This window comes from Sturnira hondurensis, unplaced genomic scaffold (assembly GCF_014824575.4).
Source record: "Sturnira hondurensis isolate 20B ecotype Veracruz unplaced genomic scaffold, ASM1482457v3 Scaffold0016617, whole genome shotgun sequence".
Classification (NCBI taxonomy): Eukaryota; Metazoa; Chordata; class Mammalia; order Chiroptera; family Phyllostomidae; genus Sturnira; species Sturnira hondurensis.
The window spans coordinates 5,582,501-5,596,927 of NW_028089248.1; the positions used below are offsets into that span (position 1 = coordinate 5,582,501).

General features: G+C 58.3%; 1 protein-coding gene across 2 annotated transcripts in view; it reads left to right on the top strand.

The window, feature by feature from the left end:
• Positions 1–9,446, top strand: part of URI1 (URI1 prefoldin like chaperone) — a 41,545-nt gene extending 32,099 nt beyond the window's left edge. The window contains exons 7-11 of one of the 2 annotated variants that reach the window (XM_037066419.1): positions 1,461–1,629; positions 3,642–3,969; positions 6,086–6,228; positions 6,744–6,987; positions 8,659–9,446. In XM_037066419.1, the coding sequence (XP_036922314.1) occupies positions 1,461–1,629; positions 3,642–3,969; positions 6,086–6,228; positions 6,744–6,987; positions 8,659–8,841 (1,067 nt within the window). In that variant the 3' untranslated portion in view covers positions 8,842–9,446. The remainder of the gene's footprint in view (positions 1–1,460; positions 1,630–3,641; positions 3,970–6,085; positions 6,229–6,743; positions 6,988–8,658) is intronic. The other variant, XM_037066420.1, reaches the window with a different exon arrangement.
• The last annotated feature ends 4,981 nt before the right edge of the window (positions 9,447–14,427 follow it).

Below are 14,427 nucleotides of genomic sequence, written 5' to 3' on the forward strand. Positions count from 1 at the left end.
ACATCCATGCGTCAGTGACTTTTGGATGAGATGCTTGGTCCCTGCTAAGCTCTCTCAGGAGGCGGCGTGGCTTTCTTCAGGGCTGTCTCCTGACCGCATGCGTCAGACCCCAGGGATGCGTGTTCTAGACTCAGGCCCCTCCTAGCGTGACCTTCGACCTTAGGCCATTGTGCAGCTCTTGCTGGTGGTTCTCCCAAAACTGTGGCTGCAGACGCAGTGTTTGGAGGAAAGTGAGGTCTGAGCTCGCGGTGGCCTCTAGCTCGGGGTGCCGGCCGTGGCCTTGCGGACCACCACCCCGCCTCACCGAGGCTCTCTTCCGCCTGACACTGGTGTCCTGTCCGCTGTCTGCAGTCCGCAGTCCAAGGAGGGGGCTGTTTTCAGGTGGTACAGGAACGGCCCACTACTGCGGCGTTCTGCAGCTGTAAAAACGGTTACTTTTAACGCTTATCTTGATGACGTTCATAGTTTAGCAGTTGGCTTTCAAGGGAATTTTTGAACGGGAGGTAGTGGGTGAAGCCGAGTCATCCTGGCGCGGAGCAGGGACACTGAAGGCGCAGTGTCCCCAGGTCCGAGAGCAGCAGGGTGGCCGGTGGCCTGTGGCCTGTGTGTGGTGCCCATGACAGAGCGGTGTGTGGCGCAGGTCTGGGACGTGAGACCTGGGGTGCCGGCTCATTGGTGATGGAGGGCAGGATGTGCAGCATCGTTCTGGTGTTTCCAGATTCAGGAAAATGCTGTGAACTTGACCGTGTGGTGAGGTCATCTGTCAGTCCTGTGTTTTGTAACAGCATTTTAGACTCCTCCCCTGCTGCTCCTCCAAGGGGTGATTTGCTTGATAATAAAACTACTTTTCAAAAGGAAGATAGGCTGGAGTTCAGGTTCAATCTGTCTGCTACCTGCACAGAGGGTTGAGAAGAAGGTAAAGCAGCGTAAGAAGTAGGGATGTTCGCACATGAGGTGGAGGCAGAAGGCTCCAGGGATTGTCCTGCACGGATTCTGGGCATTGGTGTCCGCCAGTGCCCTGGGTGGGCGTTGTCCTGTGACACGGTGTCCTGTGGTGCTGGATCGAGGGCCAAGAGGGTAGGCCCGTGTCCCTTGCGTTGGACTTTTCATGATGATGAGGCTACATTGTGGTCTTTTCTGCCTGTGTGTGCGGGAAGCTGTGGAGCAGCTGGTCACAGTGTTCACGTGCACGGGAGCGGTCCGCGGCGCTTGTCGGCGCAGGGGCCCCGAGGCCCTGTGCTTCTGGAACGCTCTCCCGGGCTGGACTGGCTGATGCTCCCAGGGGCAGAGCAGGGCTCTGAGAGGCGTGCACCCTTGGAGTTCTCTCGGTCGGCTGGGAGGTCACACCTTCGTGTCTCCGTGTCCCAAGCTGTGTCCCACCTGAGAAGGTCTCACTAAGTTGAGGTTTGTGCCTTTTTGAAGCTGCCTGTTAACACCCTTGTCTTTCCTCTTAAACACAGCAAAACACAGAATCGCTCATAAACCTCACTCCAAGCCCAAAACTTCAGGTAGAGCTGAAGCAGAGTTTTCCGACGATGTGAAGGCCGAGGCTCCACTGGCGGACGAGGCGCTGTGGGCCCGCCTGGAGGAGCTGGAGAGGCGCGAGGCGCTGCTGGGCGAGCTCGACAGGTAACCGGCGGTGGCGTCCTTCCCAGAGGTCTCTTCCCTGTGTGTGTGCTCCCTTCCTGATGTGTCCCTGGGCAGTAAAGTGATACGGGCATCGGGCATCCTGGAGAGAAGGCAGAGAGCGTAATGGCTTAAAACGCCCATTCTCCTGCCGCCCAGAAACAAGCGTTAGCGCTCTGGAGTGCTTCCTGTCGGCTGTGCCGGCGTGCATGCCTGTGCACGTGTGCATGGTGGTGTCGCCTGGCCCCGTTCGAGGTCGTGACAGTGCGGCCGTGCTTGCCTCGTGCAGTGTGGAGATGGACGGGCCATCAGCTCGCGGTGACTGTGGTGTCTCACCGCCTTTCCAGCGAGCGGTTTCTGTGCCGCAGCTGGGAAGTGGTGCGTTTGATGAGCTGGTTGGGACGGAGGTGTGCCTGCAGCTCGTCCGCACCTGTGACCCGTCGCCCTCGCCTCCTTCACACACCACTCGGTGCGGGGTGGGCGCTCTGTGACCTTGCACGTCTGAGGACCCTTCCTGGGCCGCCGCAGGCCGTGTGCGCCTGTGCCCCCTCGGGGAGCCCCGTGCCCTTGGGGCCATGCACGTGGGGTGCGGGGATGCACCTCATGCAGCCCTCCACGTCTGGGCAGCGCGGGCTGCGCCTTCCTGGGTCCAGTAGGTGGACTGATGCTGTTTACTTTTCAGAGTCGGTTTTTAGGCTTGTGATTTTCTCAGTCATGCTCGCTCTCTTTTTTTGCACGGCGGCATGTATTTCAGTTCTGTTGCGTTTTTGGTTTTCTCATTTTTAAAAATACTTTATTTATTTATTTTTAGAGAGAGGGGAAGGGAAGGAGAAAGAGTGGGAGAGAAACATCAATGTGTGGTTGCCTCTCCTGTGTCCCCTACTGGGGACCTGGCCTGCATCCCAGGCATGTGCCCTGACTGGGAATCGAACCAGCAGCCCTTTGCTTCACAGGCCTGTGCTCCGTCCACTGAGGTACACCAGCCAGGGCTGACTCTCATTTTTATAAGGTGCTCAGATCCTTTGTAGAATGAAACATGAGAAATCTGCATGTCTGTGTGTATATAAGCAAATTACTGGGTGGGCCAACAAGTCCGTATAGTTTTTCCCATAAAATGAAAGATGCAGTTTTCCTGTTCACCAGCTACCCCACTGGTTGGAGTATTCCGGCGTGCGGGCCATCTCCCACTGTGACGTTGGTCGTTCTCAGTTAACGTCTCGGTTGGGCTGCTCTAAGCTGGTCCACCCGCCCGGGGTGCATCGTCCAGCGAGGAGCCTCCAGCACGAAACGCGGCGAAACGCGGCAAACCGCTTCTGACACGTCCGATCGGTCACGGTGCCTTCTCCACACTCTGCACGGGTCTTCCCTGCGTTTCAGTTGCGTTGTTACCTTTCTTGAAATGATAAAGCATATGCCCAAAGTGTTGCTAATTTTCTTCCATCTTCAATAATAAAGTGGCTGCACAGAAACTCACCAATCTGATGTTTCTTTTTAATGCACACTGATCTGACAGCTGTCACAGTAAAATCTAACGAAGTTGTTTCCAGCGAAGTTAAGAGACAACTAAGCGCTGCCGGAGCCATTGCACAGAGAGCAGCACACGCGCCTTTTCACCAGCCTTGTATGTTCGTGTGCACAGGTTCACATTCTTTACTTCAGAAAATTACGTACATGCTGGTAAAATGTTCTGAGTGTAGAACTGGACAGAGCGAGAAGGTGTGATGGTCCCGTGGCGCGCTCCCACGTTCCTGGTCTCGTGTGTGCTGTGCTGGCGTCTGGTGGCCCGTGTCCTCCGGGGAAGGCGAAGAAGCCACCTGCCGCGTGACCACAGCACACGGAGTCGGCCCAGGGATGCAGCTTCTCTGTTCACTCCGGAAAATCTTCACTCACCTGGAATTCTAGCTGCGAAAGTATCCTGTTCAAAGTCTTAACTTTTCCCCAAGGAGATGAGCTGCAGATTAGAAAATGTAAGATTCTGTGTTTGATTTTCCTCTTTCCCCCTTTTTCTTTCCCAGTGAGCCCGGTCCTGTGACCGCGAATGGAGAAGACGCCCCGTCTTCTGAAGAGGAGGCGGGGGAGCAGAGCGGAGACATGGATGGGCCGCACCCCGGGGCCCCGGCTCCCAGCTGCTGTGACGGGGACGCCGCGGACCCCGGACTGCTCAGCGGTCTAGTGAACGGTCATGCAAACTGCTCTGTGAACGGGTTGAGTTCCTGTCACAGCGATGAAGAGGAGGACGAAGATGACGATGGCGATGAAAGTGAACCTGTGCACTGTGCTTTAGGGGCCGGACGCAGCTCTGTCCCGACGATACACTTTTCTCACACTGTGGAGCCCAAGAAGGTTCGTATGCTCCTCACTCGACTCGTGGGGCGCGTGATGGGAGCATCGCACAGCGTCTGTGGCGTGTGTTACAGGGCAGCCTGGACGGTGGGGAGCGTGGCAACAGAAAACCACCTTTGCCTCTTTTTCTGACCAGTTTACCTAAAAAGAAGGGAAAAGTAGTCCGAAAAGTTAAGTGGTGTTGGGCCCTTGTTCTCAGCAGCTATGTTGGGGTTGGAGTTGAGCGGGGTCTGGAAGGGTTTCAGATTTCTTTTTCCTATTTTTTAAAAAAAGATTTAGAGAGTGGGGGAGGGGGGAGAAAAAGGGGGAGAGAAATATCGGTATGTGGTTGCCTCTTGAGCATCCCCTACTGGGGACCTGGCCTGCAATGCAGGCATGTGCCCTGACTGGGAATTGAACCCGAGACCCTTTGCGTCACAGGCTGGCACTCAGTCCACTGAGCCACACCAGTGGGGGCAGGGGGATCAGGTTTCAGTGGCAACTATTTTGACTGTGCCTCCACTTCAAGAGTTTTCTTAGAAATTCCAGCGCTGATTCTGTTGTGGGCATCTGGTGTGTTTGGGACGCTGGACAGTGACTGCATTGATTAAACGTCTGGTTAACAGCAGGTTGCTGTTCTGCATGGGCAGAAACGGGACAGGAACATCATGAACAAGGAGGGCAGTTTAGGAGGAAGCGAAAATTAGCCTCTTTCCTGACAAAGCAAATATAAACTCTGTGGGCAGTCGGGACTTGAAGTTGGCACTTCAGCGCCCGGCGACTGGAGCGTCCTCCGGGGCGGGGCTTTGAGCTGCTCCTCGGGGTCCAGGATTCACGTCCCTCTTGGACTTTCCACTGGGTGTTCGGCATTGGCCAGTGCGGGGCGCTCGTGGGGAGGAAGAACGGCCACCCCGATCCCGTCCCCTGCCCTCTGCTGGCTCAGGAGCCCCGTGGGCCTCTCTCCTCTTTCCCAGAGCAGCGTGGGGCCTGGGGGCCATGGAGCTGTCTGGTCGGTCCGAGGGCCCTCCGCCTCTTTGGGGCGCTCCTTCCCCACAGGGCGCTCCTCGGGCGCTGCCTCTTTGGTCCTGTGGGCGGTGGGGTGTGTCCCATGAGGTGTGTTTACAACATGGTGGTATTTCTCAGGGCCTCTAAGTTGTCCCTGCTCTGATGTGAAGTGAGATCGTTGGTTTTTAAAATACTCTAATTCAGACGAAAGGGAGCATCTTCTGAATTCTGTGGAAAAAACGGCAGGATGGGCAGGCAGTGCGGGCACCCAGGAGGCACCCGGACAGCACTCGGGCCTCGGCGGGCTGGCTTCAGGTTTCAGTTCCGTCTCTGAAAATCAGAGGCACTTCACATTTTTTAATCTTAAGCACTATGTAATATGGGTTTTGTGACTTAAAGTTTATATTCTTAAGTCGTGCCATTGGTTTAAAATGCATGATGTGAGCCAGAAGTCTGCATCCAAGCGGGGGGTGCGGCGGGAACCTGTCCCTCCCTGGACTTGCTCCCTGTGACTGGAGGAGACACCTGGGGACAGCTGGTTAATGTGCACTTTGTGTATGTGTGCGTGGCCTGTCGTGTTCTCACGGTGCAGGCCGCGGGGGTAAAGAAGGTGCTCACAGAGCCTGCAGGGAGACGGGAAAACACTTGGGGACCACTGGGAGGTCGCGTCACCTGTTCGAGGGGAAGTGTCTGTCAGCGCTGTGTGGGTGTTGTGTCGTGTGATTCGAGACACCGTGGACTCTGTGCGTTACTGACCACGGGTCAGTAACCGAGAAGGAGCTGCCTTCAGCTGGGGGTGGTGCAGGACAGCCCCGTGGCAGGGGCGTGCCTGCTGAAGTGTGCGTGTGGGAGCCACCACCCTGTCGCCTGACCTGTTCTTGGATGGCTGTGTTGCTCTCTGGAGAAGAGGGCAGTACCACAGACTGGAGCTGCGGTGACAGCAGAGGACGGTCCCCTGGGGGTGGTCCACTCTGCGGGGGTGCAGGGAGGAGGCCCTGGGGCCCCGCACGTCCCACCCACGACTGGAGGTGCGGGCTGTTTTCCTGTCGTGTCCCGGGTTAGGGGGCGCAGGGGGCTTAGTTTGGGCTTCATTTCTCAGGAGGATTGTAATTCTTTGCTGTGACGTTTTTAGGTTCGAATAAATACTGGAAAAAATACCACTTTGAAGTTCAGTGAAAAGAAGGAGGAAGCCAAGCGGAAGCGGAAGAACGGCTGTGGCGGCGGCCACCCTGCCCCCGAGCGGCCCACCATCAGGACCCCGGCGGACATCTACAGGTGAGGGCGGGGCCTCGTGCGCGCCGCTGCCCAGCCTGGAGCCCTTGGGCGGCTCAGCGCTCACTCCCTCTCCTGGCCTGCACTCACGTCCTCCGGGTCAGTCCGGCAGAGGTGCGGGGTGTCAGCGTGGGGAGGGAGGGTGCGTGTCCTGGGGGCTGGGCGGGTGGCCTGCCAGCACTCGTGGCGTGTTTGCCAAGACCATTTTCACGACTCATGTATAAGACCGGGAAAGCGCGAACCGTCTTCTGAGCAGGTCGGCTTGTACATGGGCTTTGGGCAGATGGCTCCGGTTGCCCAGGGCGTGTCTGGGAGCAGGGCGCTGGGTTTCCTGGGCCCCGGGTGTGGTTTCCACGGCATCTGCGAGGAGCCATCTGAGGCCACGGGCGCTTTGTGAACGTCTCGGACGGGAGTCTGAGCACACCAGTCCCGACTGAGTTCAGAAAAGGCCATCCATGGGGCTCACACGCGTGTCCCAGTTTGCACCCCGGGCGTGAGCGTGCTCTGTGGCCTTGCAGGGTCTTCGTGGATGTCGTGAACGGCGAGTACGTCCCTCGGAAGTCCATCCTGAAGTCGCGCAGCCGGGAGAACAGTGTCTGCAGCGACACCAGCGAGAGCAGCGCCGCCGACTTGGAGGAGCGCCGCGCGCTGCTGCGGGGCCTCAGCGGGGAGGAGGCCTCGTGCAGCGACGCTGGTGAGAGCGTCCTGGAGGAGGAAGTTCCGCAGAGCCCGGCGCCCCCGGCGGGGCCGCCCGAGGTACAGGTGTGGGGGCCAGCCTGCTCACAGGGCCCGCGGGTGGGGCAGTTGGTGGCCGCACGTGGGAGGGCACGCGCTGTCCTTTGTCCCATTTCCCAGGTGACAGTTGGCAGTCGATGGGTATTTCCTTTTTTTAAAGAAGAAAGCTTCGTCACGTGTATCGGGGGACACTGGCCGACAGTTAGAGAGGACGCCCCTCCACAAGGCCCCCCGCCCCCGTGATAGAGGTGTCACATGTGTCGGGGGACACTGGCTGACAGTTAGAGAGGACGCCCCTCCACAAGGCCCCCCGCCCCCGTGATAGAGGTGTCATGTGTGTCGGGGGACACTGCTGACAGAGAGCACACCCCTCCACAAGGCCCCCCGCCCCCGTGATAGAGGTGTCACGTGTGTTGGGGGACACTGGCTGACAGTTAGAGAGGACGCCCCTCCACAAGGCCCCCCGCTCCCGTGATAGAGGTGCTGCGCTCGTCTCTCAGTCCGTTTGCTTTGTTCATCGTCTGTGGAAGTCCCCCGACTGGGTGACAGCACGGTCCCGCTGGGGCTCTCCTGTGCACACACACTTGTTCTCAGAAGTCGTGGGACCTGACCCACTCCAGGCCCTTTCCCAGTGCACGCCCAGCCGTGCAGGGCACACACTGTCTCAGCACGCTGCGTGCCCCGCTCATGGGCGAGAGCTGGTGGGGCCGTTGTCGTTGGTGCGCAGCGGGCTCTTGGACGGTGGAAGGGGGAGGTTCCGAAGGTCAGAAGTCGTTTAAGGACCGTCGTGACACCTCCGTGGGTCTGTAGATCCCTGTGTAAAGTGGCATGTGTGGACACGTCTTCGGTTCTGTCCCAGCACTCTTCACGCGCGGCTTCTGCTCCAGTGAAACGCCCGCTCGACCAGAGACGCCAGCAGCTGGCAGTCAGGACCAGAGAGACTCGTTTGTCGCGGTGCCTCTCTTCCGTCCCGTCCCTGGGGTTGGTACAGGCTTTGGAGCCGACACGGCCCCTCTCAGTCTCCACTCACAAAGGAAGTGGAGGCGAGATGCTGGGCCGCTTGGCCGGCGCCACCTGGGAGGCTGCCCTGCCGCTGAGCTGGCTGTGGGCTGCAGTAGTGACCCCGACCCTGCGCCGCGCCCTCGCCAGCTGCTGCCCAACGCTGAGTCCCGTGTTGCTGTGACACCTCGATTTTCACAGTGTGGATTGGGCACAGGTCGCGGACCTCTGTTTACCCGTTTTTGGTAAATGAGAGGTGTACCATTTGATTTTTGTACTTGTACTGGGAAAAGGACTCACTTTTGGTGTGATTAAGATATTTTAATGGTATTTGATTTCTCTGAACGATTTGTATTTTGACGTTTTGTCTTTTTATCCAAGAATCTTGTGAATATACTTTAAAAAAAGATTTTTGTTTATGTTTTTAGAGAGAGGGGGAGGCAGAGAACATCGATGTGTGGTTGCCTCTCACACGTGCCCCCTACTGGGGGCCTGGCCTGCTACCCAGGCCAGTGCCCCGACGGGGAATTGAACTGGCGACCCCTTGGTGCGCAGGCTGGTGCCCAGTCCATGAGCCACCCCAGCCAGGGCTGCATTCACTTTTGGTGAAGGGAAACGCGCAGCCGGCAGCCCAGGGTGGAGGGTTTTGTGGGCGCCTCGCCTGCTCGCTGCTGCAACGCTCTGACCTCTATCTCGCAGGCTTTCTCTGGAGCCGTGATCGAGAAGGACGTGCTGCCGCCCTGCTCAACCCCGCGCCCGGCCGGGGCTCCCCCTCTGCTGCCCCCAATTCCCGAGCGGAAGGAAGTTCTGTCGGAAGCATCAGGAGCAGTTGCCAAGAGGGTGTCCAAGTTCAAGGCTGCCAGACTGCAGCAGAAAATCTAGGAAAGGGGAGCTCGAGGGAAGCCTAGGGGAGCCCGGGAGGTGGGGATGGAGCCAAAAGCCTGGCTCGGTGTTTCTGTGCCACGCTCATCTTGGACACGCTTCCAGGGGTGGGAGGCGAGGGTCGGGGCTGACTTGGAAGCAGGTCCCTGTCCCTGCCAGTGGCGTCCCGGATCCCAGGAAGCGCTTGACTCCATGGCCGCAGCCAGCCCCGCACGCTGCCTGCACGCCCCTCCCAGGCAGCCTCTCCGAGTGGGTCTCAGAGAACCCTGTTCGTTTGCACGTTTCCGTGTTTCGAACTGAATGCAGGCCGTTTCGCACCAGCTGTGATGTTGCGTGTACCATATGGACCATTTTAAGGAAACTTTTAAAATTTCAAACAGATTCAAGAATTATATTACTTGCTTTAGCATTCTGAAGGCACTTTAAGAAAATCTACTTTTTGTAGGTTTTGCAGCTTGGTGGCTGTGTAAGAACCCTGTCCCCTTTGTCATTCTGTGATCGCGAAGGCAGGACGCTGCACGGAGCCTATGGGGAAGTTGCTTTGGTCGGGAGAATGGTATTTTGTAAAACGTTTTTTTTTCCGAGTAAAAATTTTATGAAACTTGCTCTCGAAAATGTGAACTTTATGATTCAGAGTTGAGTAAGGAAACGTCTGGGGTTTGCGTGTTTGCTACACGCAGCGCACACGCATCCTCGAATCCTCGCGGTTCCTCGGGCACTTCCTGCCTGCCGTGTGCGGTTTCCGCGGGCATTCTGTCGTTGGGGGAGAGGGCGTCCTCACCCTCAGAGGAAGATTCTTAAAGTGAGCAGTTCCGTGTTCTGATCTCCACTACACTTTTGTTCTCTAAGGCTTCTTTCCTATTTGGAAATAGCTGAAATAACCTGTTTACTTTTAGCCAGACTCCCTGAAGTACAGAGATGTGTTGTCACGTGGAAAGTCACGTCGGTCAAGGTCGCTCATTGGCTCGGCGTGCACTGACACGGAGCTCCCGGGACGTGGCCCGCATCCGCGCCGAGAGCAGCCACGGCGCCGGTCCGCCCTGTTCACGGCCCCTCGTGGGGAGGCTGTTCACAGCTTCGGTGATGAATCTTGCCTAAACAGAGTGGAGTCACATCCTAGAAAAGTGGGCGCTCTCTGCCACTGGAACAGCACGACTGTAAAGTTTTGTGAAGATGCGTTTCCATAATTGGGGGTGAGCCTGACCCCCCAAAGTCCATGGACAACTCAGAACCCAGGACTGATCACGGAAGACCGCCCCTAAAAAGGCAGGGATGTGTTCTTCACGTTTGTCAGCGGTGTGCGTGTTTTCCGTTTAAGACTGGTTTTTCTCAGCCCACCCCCACAAAACCCCAGCCCCGAGGGGAGCTGGGCACAGCACTGCGGGGGGCAGCTGTGGCAGGCTGTCGTGCACGTGTGGGGTGACGACGTTACGCTCCGTGTCCCTGAGCTTCGTCCGCCGAGTGCAGTTGGCTGCTCCTCGCCAGTGGGGGATGGTCCCCTGGACGTGCTGGCAGGAGACCACGTGCTGCTGGGCTGCTGCTGGCTGCAGCTGGGCCCCGCGGTGGGGTGCAGGGCACTCCGTGTCCGGCGCTAAGACGGATCAGCGGACGGAAAGCCTGTCTGAACCCATGTCAGAGCTACAGGAAAAGCACGTTCAGCCCCGAGGTCCCGTGCGCCCGCCGCCCCCCGGCGCCTCCCGCACACAGATGCCTCACATGCACGCACGCCTGGAGTCCGTCCTGTTGGCTGGCTCCCCGTCGGGCGGCGCTCCTTCTCTGAACTCCCTGCGTGTTCACCCGGGGCCCCTCTCCCTGGTGACAGGACCTTCCCCAGCTGCCCCACCTGCGGTTGCTGCTGCTCCTGGGCCCCCACCGACGCCCGACCGCTCCTCGTGTCCCCCGGCTCCCAGGACGGGCGTGGTTGGAGCCCTGGCCCGGGGTCTGCACGCAGACACCGTCAGAGTGAGGCTTGGTGACGCAAGCAGCACCTCTGTCGAGAGGCTCATGCCTGGGACCCACCCTGTGGTCCTCGTGTGGACTCTGTTGTCCGTTCATGGTCACCTTGGTGCCCAGTTTTGGAATTCGGGAATTTGGAGCCTACGGGTTTCTCCACCGTAAGGCCACTGTTCTCCCTAGGTGGTTAGGAAGCGTCATGGGAGACCCTGTGAGACCAGGTGGCTCTCCTGTGCCCTTCAAACGTGCATCGTCCTCTCCCACTGACAGGCTGGTCTGGTCCGTGACTGCCCGCCTCGCACGGCGCGCCCAAGGGGGCCCTTCCCTGCACCTTTGTGTCCCAGACCTCTCCCGTCATGCGGAGCCGTGCCTCCCCCGCCTTGACTCCTTCCCATACTCAGACGTGGGTGTTTTATTTTAGTCTGTGCGTTACAATCTACTGCTACTGCACCGTGTGCCCAAATCATTTTGCCTTTGACCCTGAGCGACTCCTGTGAGCTGGCTCCCAGTTCCCTCGATGGGACCCCACCCTTCCCTGGACACTCGCCCTGACACCACAGCGGGGAGCCAGCGTGCCTGCTCCCCACCTCCGGGAACCCCGTGCCCTCCTTACTGCAGGACAGTGTCCACGAGTCGGGCTCTTCACACGGGTGTCATGTGCTGTGGGTGCTGCCCCTGCTAGGCCTTGCAGCGGGGCGAGCTGGGAACTGTGTGCGCGAGGGCACAGCAGCCAGTGTGTTTGTCTCTGTGTGTGTGTGACTGAAAACCGAGGGTAACATTGTGTCGGCGTTTCCTTCTCTAGCGACTGACAGCCTGGCTCTACCGTTTACAATGTATTCACTTACTGTTGCAAGTCCAGGATCCTCGGAGCTGCGTGGTATTCACCCTTACCCCAGGGACGTGCCTTCGTGAACAGTGTTACACTATTCCCGTTCCGACCTCTTCCTCAACTTCAGGCGGGGGTGGGCCAAGAAGCCTTTCTGGAGTGACCCAGCCGTTCTGTCCCTCACCCGCCCCTCCCTGCTCACACCGTCGGGTTCATCTGGCGGGTCCCACTCTGGGTTCTCGCCACATCTTGCTTCGGTTTTCACGGTTTGTTTCGGGGAGTCCTTGTGGTTCCGAGGGTCACGGCTCCGTAAGAGATGAGCAGAGAAGCAGCCCTCCTGCCCTTCCTACGTCCTGTGCCTGCTGCTTTCTGTCACTCCCTGTGACACTTTCTCGGTTTGGGTTTGCCCAGCGTTGCCTTGGGGTGGGTTGAGCTTTTCTGTTTTGGGGGGGCTCACAGAGGTGGGTGCCTTTCTCGACACGTCTCAGCGTTCCTTCCTGACGCTGTCAGCTGGCTTCTCCACTGTCACCAGTGGGGCTGCTCAGATCCCTTCCCGGGTAGAGGTTCAGAATGCAGCCCCCTGGGAGGGCCATTCACATCCTGCTGTTGGGGCCACGCAGAGTCTCTGAGGAGTTGGGGCACGTGCCTGGCGACGTGTCGGTTTCTGAAAAGCGAGGGGAGGCGCAGGCAGTGATGCTCCCTGGCACTGATGGAGGGCAGGAAAACACAAATCTGGTTTCCAAAATGGTTTTGGGGAATTAGTCATGTTACCAGGTCAGCGGCTGAGTAGGGGCTGGGTGTTCCCACGGAACTTCCACAGGAAGTTTTCCATCTGGTAAACTTCCACATTTACCGAATGTAACTGGGGACGTTCCCGACGCCCCAGGTCTCAGCGACTGAAGGACCTGAGGGTCCCCACCCTGGAAAGGCTGTGTCTCCGCTGCTGCCCTTCACGCCCTCCATCTGGGTGACATTAATAGCTTCAGTGAGCTATGCCCCTTGGGGGCATTGTCCTCTTCTGAACTGGCGAACGGACAGTTGGCAAGGTTTGGCTCCGGACAGAACCTGGGGGTTGGGCCCGGGAGTTGAGCGTGTGGAGCTGTGGGCCAGCCGCCACTCCTTCCGTGGCAATGCGCGTCCTCACCGAGTGGGGTGCCGGCCGAGCAGCCTTGGCCCTGTCCCTGCACTGGGCTCGCCACCCACGGGGCCTTGTGTGGCCTCGCAGACCGGAAACGGCGAGCTCTGTCCCGATGGCGGCGAAGGCAGCTCTCGCCGTTGCTCATTTGCGCAGAGGACAGACTTCCACAGAGGCTTCCGGGAGAGGAGACGTCAGATGTGTGTATCTGGCACGCGATATTTCTGTATTACAAATAGCTGCGTTCTCACCCACATTAACCCCACGATACGTGGATTTTGCCAACTCCTGCTGTGTCTTTTAAATCAAACCCAGTAAATCACTGTGGATGTTCTCGTTTCTAAACAAACTGGCCTTCCAGTACAGGCACCTGAACTCTGTGCTGCCGATTAGACGGCCGAGGACAAATGGACCGTCTTTGTTAGTTACGTAGTTTAATTGATCCAAACCACCAGATAGGATTTTATTTATAGCCATTTTCAAGTTCTAAGCTACAAAACGGCCCCGGAGTCGCCCGTGGTGGGGGGGCGGTCATCGCAACACACGCTGTCATTCAGCTTCTGTTCGCCTCACCGAGGACCTTTTCTGGGGCTGGTTCGTGTTCCAATATGAAATGGCTTTTAATTGCGATGACCGACGGCCATTAGGTTGTCCAGCCCCCACCGTAGGCGAGGACACAGAGCACTTTTCATTTCCCTCTATTGATCGGGCAGCGATTTGCTGGGACTGTATTCAGAAGCCAGAGAGGAGGGTGGGGGAGGCGGTTCCTTCCACGGGGTGAGGTCTGTGTCCTGCCTGCCTCTCCGGCCGCGAAACCCGAGTGCCCGCCAGTAGGGGGCAGTGGGGAGCAGCGGCCCCGACGGAGAGCTGCCAGTCTGCGCTTATAAATTATTATTCATTTCTGTTATAGGTGGGGTGTGCAGTCAGTTACAGTAATAATTACCAGGACGAGAGGGTTTCCTAGGCAACCGGTTTCCCCCCTCATTCACGCTGTTGCCGAGAGAGGGCCTGGAAAGCATGACATTGCCGCGTTCCGAGGTTTGCGCCCCCCACCCTCACTCCAGGTCTGGGGTTCAGCAGCGTCCCGGGGTGCTCTCTCGAGCGTGCAGGCCCGGCCACGCTGGGGAAGCCGCCGGCGCGAAAAATGCAAATCCCCTCCCGCTCTGCGCCCCGGGCCTGTCTCTGGGAGTTGCAGGACGCTCTGTTTTCAGTTTATTTCGGAAACAGTGGGCCGCTTCGTTCTCAAGTTTTACTGTGGAATGAAAACGGGCAGAAATGGGCCCGAAAGCAGACGTCTCTTTAGCACCAGGTCCGATGCATCGATGGGGACCTGCCGCTGCTTGTCACAGGCTCGCCTGTCACCTGTCCTGTGTTGAGAGGACGCTTCGCAGAGAGGACGGCGCAGTCTCCACGCAGGGGCAGGGCTGTCCCTTCCCTGGTGGGAGGGTCTCGGGACCACACCTGCCATTCGGGTGCCCGAGTCACACCCCACGCTGGGGCTCCCGCGGGCCTCCCCTGGGAATGAACTGACCAGACACCCTGTGGGGGTCGCGAGCGGTGTCTGTTGGCCTTGGGGAAGCTGGGGATTCACGGTTCCATCTCACTGGAGGTGGAAAGCCCTGGTCCATTTCCAAGGACTCTGAGCCCCGACCTCTGGGTCGTCGTTTCTACC